General features: G+C 40.9%; 1 protein-coding gene across 1 annotated transcript; it reads left to right on the top strand.

Moving 5' to 3' along the window:
* Positions 1–4,897: 4,897 nt before the first annotated feature.
* On the top strand, positions 4,898–10,079 carry LOC306764490 (solute carrier family 2, facilitated glucose transporter member 11-like; the record flags this gene model as incomplete). The annotated part of the gene is made up of 12 exons (XM_079251664.1): positions 4,898–4,969; positions 5,109–5,207; positions 5,669–5,829; positions 5,914–6,038; positions 6,700–6,829; positions 6,951–7,099; positions 7,385–7,572; positions 7,702–7,812; positions 8,167–8,268; positions 8,340–8,415; positions 8,496–8,623; positions 9,888–10,079. The coding sequence occupies 12 exons, from the start codon at positions 4,898–4,900 to the stop codon at positions 10,077–10,079; spliced, it is 1,533 nt and encodes a 510-aa protein (XP_079107790.1).
* Between the last annotated feature and the right edge of the window lie 1,603 nt (positions 10,080–11,682).

Below are 11,682 nucleotides of genomic sequence, written 5' to 3' on the forward strand. Positions count from 1 at the left end.
ATACATATATATATATATATATACATATACACATATATATATATATATATATATATATATATATATATATATATATATATATGTATATATATATATATATATATATATATATATATATATATATATATATATATATATATATATATATATATATATATATATAACCGCATAATCCAACCGCTTATTTCAATTAAGGGATCAAAGGTCACCCTGGACAGCTTGCCAGTCCATCACGGGGCATACACACACACACACACACACACACACACACACCTATATGTATGTATGTATGTATATATATATATATATATATATATATATATATATATATATATATATATATATATATATATATATATGTATATATATATATATATATATGTATATATATATATATATATATATATATATATATATATATATATATATAGCAGGTGTGGGCATTCTCATCAGCCCCCAGCTTGGTGCCTGCACGTTGGGGTTTACCCCGGTGGATGAAAGGGTAGTTTCCTACCGCCTCCGGGTGGGGGGACGGGTCCTGACTGTTGTCTGTGCTTATGCACCGAACAGCAGTTCAGAGTACCCACCCTTTCTGGGGTCCTTGGAGGGAGTGCTGGAGGGTGCTCCTTCTGGGGACTCCATTGTTCTGCTGGGGGACTTCAATGCTCACGTGGGCAATGACAGTGAGACCTGGAGGGGAGTGATTGGGAGGCATGGTCCCCCCCCCCCTCTGAACCCAAATGGTGTTTTGTTATTGGACTTCTGTGCTCATCATGGATTGTCTATAACGAACACCATGTTCCAGCATAAGAGTGTCCATATGTACACCTGGCATCAGGATTCCCTGGGCCGCAGTTCAATGATCGACTTTGTAGTCGTATCGTCGGACCTGCGGCCACATGCCTTGGACACTCGGGTGAAGAGGGGGGCGGAGCTGTCAACTGATCACCACCTGGTGGTGAGTTGGCTCAGATGGTGGGGGAGGAAGCCGGTCAGAGCTGGCAGGCCCAAACGTGTTGTGAGGGTCTGCTGGGAACGTCTGGCTGAGTCCCCTGTCAGAGCGAGCTCCAACTCTCACCTTCAGCAGAGCTTCGAACATGTCCCGAGTGAAGCGGGGGACATTGAGTCCGAATGGGCTGTGTTCCGTGCCTCTATTGCTGAGGCGGCCAGCCGGAGCTGTGACTGCAAGGTCGTTGGTGCCTGTCGTGGCGGTAATCCCAGGACTCGTTGGTGGACACCAGCAGTGAGGGATGCCGTCAAGCTGAAGAAGGAGTCCTATCAGGCCTTCTTGGCACTGTGGGACTCTGGAGGCAGCTGATGGGTACCGACGGGCTAAGCGGCATGCGGCTTCGGCTGTTGCCGAGGCAAAAACTCGGGCATGGGAGGAGTTCGGCGAGGCCATGGAGAAAGACTTCCGGACGGCTTCGAGAAGATTCTGGTCCACCATCCGGCGGCTCAGGAGGGGGAAGCAGTGCTCCATCAATACTGTGTACAGTGGAGGTGGGGAGCTGCTGACCTCAACTCGGGACGTTGTGGGTCGGTGGAAGGAATACTTCGAAGACCTCCTCAATCCTACCAACACGTCTTCCCATGAGGGAGCAGAGCTGGTGGACTCAGGGGTGGACTCTCCTATCTCTGGGGCTGAAGTCGCTGAGGTGGTCAAAAAGCTCCTTGGCGGCAAGGCCCCGGGGGTGGATGAGATCCGCCCGGAGTTCCTTAAGGCTCTGGATGCTATGGGGCTGTCCTGGCTGACACGCCTCTGCAGCATCGCGTGGACATCGGGGGCAGTACCGCTGGATTGGCAGACTGGGGTGGTGGTCCCCCTTTTTAAGAAGGGGGACCGGAGGGTGTGTTCCAATTACAGGGGAATCACACTCCTCAGCCTCCCTGATAAGGTCTATTCAGGGGTCCTGGAGAGGAGGGTCCGCCGGATAGTCGAATCCCGGATTGAGGAGGAGCAGTGTGGTTTTCGTCCTGGTCGCGGAACAGTGGACCAGCTCTATACCCTCTTTGGGTGTCCTGGAGGGAGCATGGGAGTTTGCCCAACCAGTCTACATGTGCTTTGTGGACCTGGAGAAGGCATTCGACCGTGTCCCCCGGGGGCTCCTGTGGGGGGTACTCCGGGAGTATGGGGTACCGGACCCCCTTGTACGAGCTGTCCGGTCCCTGTACGACAGGTGTCAGAGCTTGGTCTGCATTGCCGGTAGTAAGTCGGATTCGTTTCCGGTGAGGGTTGGACTCCGCCAAGGCTGCCCTTTATCACCGATTCTGTTCATAACTTATATGGACAGAATTTCTAGGCGCAGCCGAGGTGTTGAGGGGATCCGACTTGGTGGCCTCAGGATTGGGTCCCTGCTATTTGCGGATGACGTGGTCCTGTTGGCTTCATCTGGTCGTGATCTCCAGCTCTCGCTTGAGCGATTCGCGGCCGAGTGTGAAGCGGCTGGGATGAGAATCAGCACCTCAAAATCTGAGACCATGGTCCTCAGCCGGAATAGGGTGGATTGCCCTCTCCGGGTCGGGAGTCAGGTCCTGCCTCAAGTGGAGGAGTTTAAATATCTCGGGGTCTTGTTCACGAGTGAGGGAAGGATGGAGCGTGAGATCGACAGACGGATCGGTGCGGCGTCTGCAGTAATGCGGGCTCTGCGCCGGTCTGTCGTGGTGAAGAAGGAGCTGAGCCAGAAGGCGAAGCTCTCGATTTACCAGTCGACCTACGTTCCTACCCTCACCTATGGTCATGAGCTGTGGGTCGTGACCGAAAGAACGAGATCTCGTATACAGGCGGCTGAAATGGGTTTCCTCCGCAGGGTGGCCGGGCTCTCCCTTAGAGATAGGGTGAGGAGCTCAGTCATCCGGGAGGGGCTCAGAGTAGAGCCGCTGCTCCTTCGCATCGAGAGGAACCAGTTGAGGTGGCTCGGGCATCTGGTCAGGATGCCTCCTGGACGCCTCCCTGGTGAGGTGTTCCAGGCACGTCCCTCTGGGAGGAGACCCCGGGGAAGACCCAGGACACGCTGGAGGAATTACATCTCTCGGCTGGCCTGGGAACGCCTCGGGATCCCCCCCACAGAGTTGGCAAATGTGGCTGGGGAGAGGGAAGTCTGGGCTTCCCTGCTTAGGCTGCTGCCCCCGCGACCCGACCCCGGATAAGCGGCAGAAGATGGATGGATGGATGGACATGCAACATGTGGCAGGACTAGCTGAACCATTAGGCAGTGTTTGAAGTGTGTAGGTCACATGACTAAAAAGCTATTGAACTTTGAAATCTTAAAAAAATTCATATAAAATAACCCTGGATGAAAATGGAGAAAATAAAGGCTGTGCAACATGTGGCAGGACTAGCTGAACCATTAGGCAGTGTTTGAAGTGTGTAGGTCACATGACTAAAAAGCTATTGAACTTTGAAATCTTAAAAAATTCATATAAAATAGGACTAGATGAAAATGGAGAAAATAAAGGCTGTGCAACATGTGGCAGGACTCGATGAGCAATTAGGCAGTGTTTTGAGGTGTTTAGGTCACATGACTAAAAAGCTATTGAACTTTGAAATCTTAAAAAATTCATATAAAATAACCCGAGATGAAAATGGAGAAAATAAAGGCTGTGCAACATGTGGCAGGACTAGCTGAACCATTAGGCAGTGTTTGAAGTGTGTAGGTCACATGACTAAAAAGCTATTGAACTTTGAAATCTTAAAAAATTCATATAAAATAACCCAAGATGAAAATGGAAAAAATAAAAGCTGTGCAACATGTAGCAGGAATAGCTGCTCCATTAGACATTGCTTGAAGTGTGTAGGTCACATGACTAAAAAGCTATTGAACTTTGAAATCTTAAAAAATTCATATAAAATCCCACAAGATGAAAATGAGGAAAATAAAAGGCTGTGCAATGTGTGGCAGGACTGGACTAGTAATTAGGCAGTGATTTTCGGTGTGTAAGTCACGTGAGTAAAAACCTATTGATGTTTGAATTGATTAAAAATTCATATAAAATAGGACTAGATGAAAATGGAGAAAATAAAGGCAGTGTAGCACTCACAGATGAATCGTAAACTGTTTAAAATTGTTTTGACATTCATAGCCCTAGTGGTTGCGGAGATAGTTATGTTTAAATTCTGCCATGGTTAATTTGTTGACGGTCCCTAACTATCCGCCGGTGGTGAAGACCGCTGCGGTGAAATTTGCTGTCACAACCCCACGACAAAGCAGCTTAGGGTCGGCAATTCATTACGAGGAGACTGGGTGTTCAAATATAGATGGAAGGTATGAAGTTAAGAAGACCGTTGCATCGTGCATCTTAACCCCACGACGAGGTGGCTTCGGGTCGGGAGACTGGGTGTCCGAATATCTGTTGAATATCAAACATCAAACTAACTTTACCTCGGTCTCTTACCGTACACACAACCTAACCTAAAGCATGAAGTGCTTTAAGGAGTTTTAGCCTTGTCGATGCTGTTATGCATTTGTGACGTCATCAAAGTGTTGCATCATGAATGTAAAGCCATTTGTGGCATTTCAAGCACATAGAAACTCTTACTGAAATGTTGGACTTACAAGGGTAAAAACAAGTGAGAATAGTTCATTCATTTTTGTTATGCAGTTATTGTATAGCCTGGCTTTAAAAAAGTCTCTTTTTGCGTAACCTGTTTAGTTTTTAATGTGAGACAAGTTTATTTATGTCTTTTTTTTAAGAGGAAGATCGGGATTTGGGTATCATTAAATCTCGACAAACTACATAATGCAACTGATTTCTTCAGTGCCAAAGGTCACGTCATTACAAAAGATCAATTGTATCATCTGCAGCATAAACCTGTCCCCTCGTCTATTTCAAGTTTACTGAGGAGAGCGCGTGCTTGCATGAAGGATTCTCTGCGCGCATACTTGGAGCAAACGACGAAATGCCGAAGGAATATGCGGATGAATATGAGCCTTTGCTCATCAAAGGATATAAATATTCAAAGCAATCTAAGGTATGCCATGTTGTAATATCGACTGCTTTTAACCCGGAGCTGAAACTTGGTGTTATCAGACTTTATGTTCACAATTTTATGGAACTGTTTAAATCCCAACTATGCGCGTGTATGTGTGTGTGTGTATTTCTGTTTGCAGTTTCCAAACAAATGGCTTCTGCTGGCTATGTTTGGTACATGCATAGGAGGGACTTTTCAGTGTGGATACAATATATCTGTCATCAATGCGCCCACACCGGTAATATCTAACAGTGCTGCTTCTTCTCCTTGTGTATAAGAATACAGATACCAAATGGATAACCAGGTTTATGAGGATGTATTCACTTTGTAGATTGAATAACAAACAGCCCAGAGCAGCATGTGCACTAAGCACACGGGAGTTTTCTGTAAGTCTACATTAGTTTTGTCCTTATATGACTGCAGATCTGGTGTCTGCCCATTCCTTCCATAAATCTAAGCTCTGCTGGGCCTGTCTAACTTGCACATAATTCAATGTGACAACAGATGGAATTATGTTAATCGCTAATGTTTCACAAGATGTTGTTGGCATTTTTCAACGATGGAATGCAGGGGGGTATATTCACTTGATGTATGAATTTAAGTGGCAAAATGCCTCTCAGTTTTCTTCAACAGCCTGCTATAAAATGAACTAATATGCTTTTGTTGCAGTCATTGAGTTATATCCTCTTTCCTTTTCAGTATGTACAAAAGTTCATCAACCGCACCTGGCTAGAGCGTTACCAGACTGGCATATCAAACAACGTTCTTACCCTTCTCTGGTCCACTATTGTGTCCATTTTCACCTTAGGAGGATTTGCAGGAGTATCAATTGGTGGTACACTGTCTGTAAAGCTGGGGAGGTATTGATCTGAAATGAGTAGTTGTGCAAAACAGTTTGATCTGTCATTTTCTGCATGAAAGATTTGACAATATGGTTGTTGCAGGAAGGGAACGTTGCTGACCAACAACATATTCTCAATGACAGCTGCTCTGCTGATGGGTCTGAGTGCTACTGCAGGATTATTTGAACTGCTCATCATTGGACGTCTTTTCAGCGGAATAAATGCAGGTAAATATTTAGAACACATATTAAGTTTTGAAACATGTTGAATATGGCTCAGAATTTTTCTGACCACATGAACTAAGTGTATTTGGACCAGGGATAGCTTCGTATGACTTTTTAAAATGCCCAATCTTATGACTGACAATGTCAATAACAGTTATCATAATAAGATCAAGAAATTAAAATATATTTTTCTTAAACTGAAACGGATATTTAGACAAAATAGGAAAGAAAAAATAAAAATTAATGAATAAAACAAACTAATCTTTCATCATCTGGTAGGCTTAGGTGGATTGGTTATCTTTGATCAATTATTTAATAGATATGCTACTTCATATCTTTATTCCTCTCGTAAACCAAGTTATTATAGACACTATTGTGGCTGATAAACTGACACAACTACTGTTGTTTAGAGTATTTATCAGTGTTATATATAACACTGTATTACAGCTGTATATGAATGACTTTTATATTGTGACGTGCTTGAAGAGTATTTTTATATTGTTTATTCTGTAGTAGCCTACTCTGTAGTAGCTTTTGTTAGTTCAATGAGCTGCTTTTTCACCACCATACTGAGCCACTCATTGCAAAGTCTCCAATCACATAATGTTGAAGGTTCTTTAAAAATGTACCTTTTCTTGTTTTTATTTTTATTTTACAATTGTAGGGATTGCTCTGTGTGTTGAACCCATGTATTTGGGAGAAATTGCTCCAACTGCATTGCGTGGAGTGATGGGAATGGGAACCTCAATTTTTCTCACAGTTGGGATCTTGTCTGGACAAGTGATGGGTCTTAAGTAAATACTTATATTCAAAATGACACCAAGACTATAAAATTTGTATTTAGCATGAACATTTGTTCTCACAATTTCTCTATTGTTAGAAAAACATGTCTGATGACTTTGTGTGATTTCATAGAGAAGTCCTGGGCAAAGACGAGGACTGGCCTTTCCTGCTTGCCACCACTTGTATTCCAGCATTTCTGCAGCTCATGATTCTTCCCTGGTTCCCAGAGAGCCCACGCTACTTGTTCATTGATAAAGGAGATGATGAGGGATGTAGAAAAGGTAAAATGTCTCTGCAAACTGTGCTTCATTATCTCTACATAACAGTCATAGGGCAATAACTTTTTCTCCTTAAAGACTGACTTAGTGCACGTGTTTGTGTTGCTGAGAAGGTCAGAAACTTCTCAGAAATCCCTAAAAGCTGCTGGTGAAAGCATGTGACCTCTTTATTATTTCACAGTGATGGTTTTATGGAGATAACACTGGGCAAAAAAAATCTAACTAAGCCTGTAGGAGCTTGATCACATGAGATGATGTATGCAGAAAACGTGTTCTTCTTGTTTGCAGCTCTGAATCAACTGCATGATGTAGCAACTAGTGATGCTGCACTGGAGGACATCCAGCGAGAGAAGAATAATTTAGTTAGTTTCAAGGCCAAGAAACCCTGGGAACTCTTTGCTGATCGCAACCTACGCTGGCAGGTTCTCACCATTATTCTGCTCAATGCTGCACAGCAGCTGAACGGTGTCAATGCTGTAAGTATTACTTCCCTCACAGTGACCACTTTAATGATTCTGCAAAACAATGGGAAGCGGTTTTAAAAGTACATTTATTTTTTCTGTCTGTATTTAATTCAGTGTCTCTATCTTCATCTATTATTGCAGATGTACTTCTATGCAGATTATGTGTTCAGACAGTCTGGTATTCCCACTGATAAAATTCCATATGCGACTGTAGGCACTGGTGCCTGTGAATGCATCACAGCTTTAACATGTGTAAGTATGAGGTTATATGAGGTTTTATATCCATCCATCTATCTACACACATATATATATATATATATATATATATATATATATATATATATATATATATATATATATGTGTATATATATATATATATATATATATATATATATATATATATATATATATATATATATATATATATATATATATATATATATATATATACATATGTATATACACATATATGGGCCATAAAAAATGTAATAAATGACCGGAAATAAATCAGAAAGAAGGAGGATTTCATGGAATAATCTTGATAACCGCTCATGAAAGAACAGTGGAGGGTTTTTTGGTCTTGTGACATACTGTGTGTCTCACAGGGTTTGCTGGTTGAACGTCTCGGAAGGAAGCTACTAATTGCAGGAGGATACATACTGATGAGTATCTGCTGTATTTTATTCACACTGACGCTCGCTTTTCAGGTAATTAAACTCTGGACCAGATATTTATGTTGCAGTTTCAAGCAGCTAACTTTGTTTTCTGTGTCTCTCAGGAGGCCAGCCCAGTTTTTCCATACTTGACTGTGGCCTGTGTGTTTGCCTTTGTCCTAAGTTTTGGCTTAGGACCAGGTTAGTAACTAGAGAATTAACTACTCCTGTCACCATACTCTGCAGTCAAAACTTCTTATGTTCCTTCCTCTTTTGTGAAGGTGGTGTGACTAACATCTTAACCACTGAGCTGTTCACGCAAACCGCACGCCCTGCAGCGTTCATGATTGCAGGATCTGTGAACTGGCTCAGCTTCTTCTTAATTGGCTTGGTCTTCCCCTTTATTGTGGTAGGTGTTTTAGCTTAAGGAGAACATGTCTTCATTTTGAAATGTTTGGTCACTACCACATCCATTGACACTTATACCCTGCAACTGTTGTGTCTTGAGATAACCGAACAAACATATTTTCTTTGACACATAACAGGATGACGATGAATGATATGAAACACTAAATGAGCTTTTCCAGTTTGGTTACTTACTTAAGCTTAATGTCAATAGAGGTCATTCCTTTTGCGTAGAAAGAAAGATTTTTTTTAATTTGGTATCCATGGAGATTTATTCTTCTGCTCTCAGCTGTCTGCTTTTAAGTGGAATTTTCTGTGGAGGACAGTCCTGAACAAGTCATTTCAGTTATTTCAGGTCCCTCCCACTTACAACTAGTTAGCCTAACTTGAGGAGAAATTGCTATTATCAAATAGACTTAACTTTAACTTTGATAGTCCAACCTTGAGTATAATAGCACACCTATAAACTGTTTCCCCTTGTGTTCAGGCATTTTCAGTCATGTAGACAGTTTAAGTTTTGAAATGAACACTGTGTACTTGCTGGTTCAGGGAGCTCTAGCTCTAAAGCAGAACTTATCAGCATTAGTTAAGTCTTAGAAGCAACAAGTGAGTCTTTCACCCATACTGTTAGTTGGACATGAGGCAGAAAGCAGACAGGAAAATGAATACACTATTAATATATTTCAAAACAAACAGAAAACCTGACAAAGACAGGCATGACCTACAAAGTTGAACAATTATCTGCTAAAGGAAATCAGACAGTCAATATATTGAGGGAATAATGACAAATCAGGAGCAAGCGTGACAATCACAAACTAACCATTTCTGCAAAGGGGAGCAGGAATAAACTAGAAAATAAAGCATGCAACAAGATAACACAAGGGACTGCTTAAACTTAAGGACAGTCTAGGTAAAAAAAAAATGGATAGAGAAATTACATTTGAATGAAATATCTGACAAGAACTGAACTCAGCAGAACCAAAAACCCGTAGAATGTTAGAGAAAAGTTGCCTATTAGATTCAAGAAGCAAAGAAAAGTTGGGAGATCCAGAAATAAAAATTACAACTAGTTATAACATTTTATCTCAAACACAGTTCAATCAAATGATAAAAAATGACCATATAAAAATGGCTTTGTATGTAATTTCTGAGAGGGTTATTTATTTATTTTTTCTAACAAAATTTTCATTGTATTGTTTCCCACATGAACAGGAAATAAAGAAGCTTCAACACAAAGCTCAGGTTTATTTTTTATTTTATTTTCGCAGATTGGGCTGGAGCACTACTGTTTCCTGGTGTTCTTTGCGGTCTGTTCCACAGTGGGAATATACATATTCCTTGTCGTTCCTGAAACTAAGAACAAAAGCTTTGTGGAAATCCAGAATGAGTTCCAGTCCAGTAAGAGAAAAGCCAGCAGTCCTAATGGATCAGGGACAATGTTCATATCGACTTGTTTATGAAATGCACATCATTAAAAAGTTCTTCAAACAAAGGGTTTGCTCTCTGTCATAAGATGAGTAAAGAGGATTTATAGTCCACACACCACACAACATACTGTAGTTGCATAATGATGAATAATGGTTGATATTTACTGTTTTTGATGATGTGTTTGCAGTTATAAATCAGTCCTTTGTTTTCATCAACAAATATGGTGCATTTAAAAAGGCAAATGTTGGTTTGTACAGCTTTTGTAAAGGGCCTTCTGTTAAGATACTTAAATAAAGATCAGCTTATGGGACAAAAAAAAAGGGTTTGTATTCAATGTGAACTTTGCTTTCCACTGAAGCAACTTGATATTCAGTATTTTAGTCCTTCCAGAAGGACATGTGATTTGTTGAACAAAGCATTCACTTAAGTGTGTGTTGTGCCAGCATTTTTTTTTACTTTTTAGCAAGTAAGCAACATCGGAGAAAATAAGATGCAGATTTTATTTGTAAAATGTTTTAACAAGTTTTGAGTTACATGGTTAGTCTGAATTAGTTTGAATGCATTTGCTCAGTATTTACTATACGTTTTTTTAGTAGAGTCAAATCCAACTGCTTCAGAGGTTTCTCCAAAAACAAACAAACAAAAAAACATGCTTACTCTTTATAATGCTCTCTGAAGGAATGACTAGCAAAGAAGACTGGCAATTCAGTTTCAATCATCCTTCTGGTCGTTAGTATTTGGTCAATTTCTCAGCTCCTTTAATAAGCTTAACTTCAAACAAATGAACAGCTTTTTGTAACTTGCCAGTTACAACTTGGTAACTTGGTAGATAACTTTGTCTTTCTCTTTTTTTTTAATTCAATGAAACATCTTTATTTTAAGGACACATGTAATGAGCCTAAAACTGACTGAAAGGTTTATATAAACCACTTTGTGATGCAGAACAGCAAAGGCTCAGTAGTTAAGCACCACAGACAGCAGAACTAACACCTGACTGAAATTATGTGCTTCACTTAGCATAAAAAAATGTAGGCAGCCAAAATATCTGGGCTACTGGTTTCAAGCAACAAGTTCTTGACTAAGCTCAGATTAACTCACAATGAGATGAGACAAAAAAAAAAATTAAGACAAAAAAAAAAAAAAAAGAAACTAGAAAAGCATTCAGAGAGCACAAACCTCTGCCAAGGGCCAGTGACCCTATCTCAAAATGTTAAAGAATCCTTTAAACCACTCTAAAAGATATGGACAGATTGTCATGAAATCTTCAGGAGCTGTTAGAAATGTAAAAAGGGAGAACTGATTTAATTTTGGTGGTGATCCGGATCAGCGTTTGGATCCAGAATTTTTTAAAGGATTCTTCAACATTGTGAGGTAGGGCCACTGGCCCTTGGGCAGAGGTTTGCACTCTCCGACTGCTTTTCTAGTATTAGGTTAGGTTAGGATGGCAACAGTTTTCTGCTTTTAGATTAACATAATAAATAAAGTTGCCTTGCTTTTCCTTTTTTTGCCTAAAGCTTTTTCTATACTAAAAACCCTGTTTTAACTGTGGTCTCTTGCAATATTTTCCACAGTAGGCTTAAATGTAAGGGAGTCATCAATCCAAACACCTAATTGTAAATGTTAAATTTCCTTTCC

Source organism: Telmatherina bonti (genome assembly GCF_933228915.1).
Source record: "Telmatherina bonti genome assembly, chromosome: 13".
Lineage (NCBI taxonomy): Eukaryota > Metazoa > Chordata > Actinopteri > Atheriniformes > Telmatherinidae > Telmatherina > Telmatherina bonti.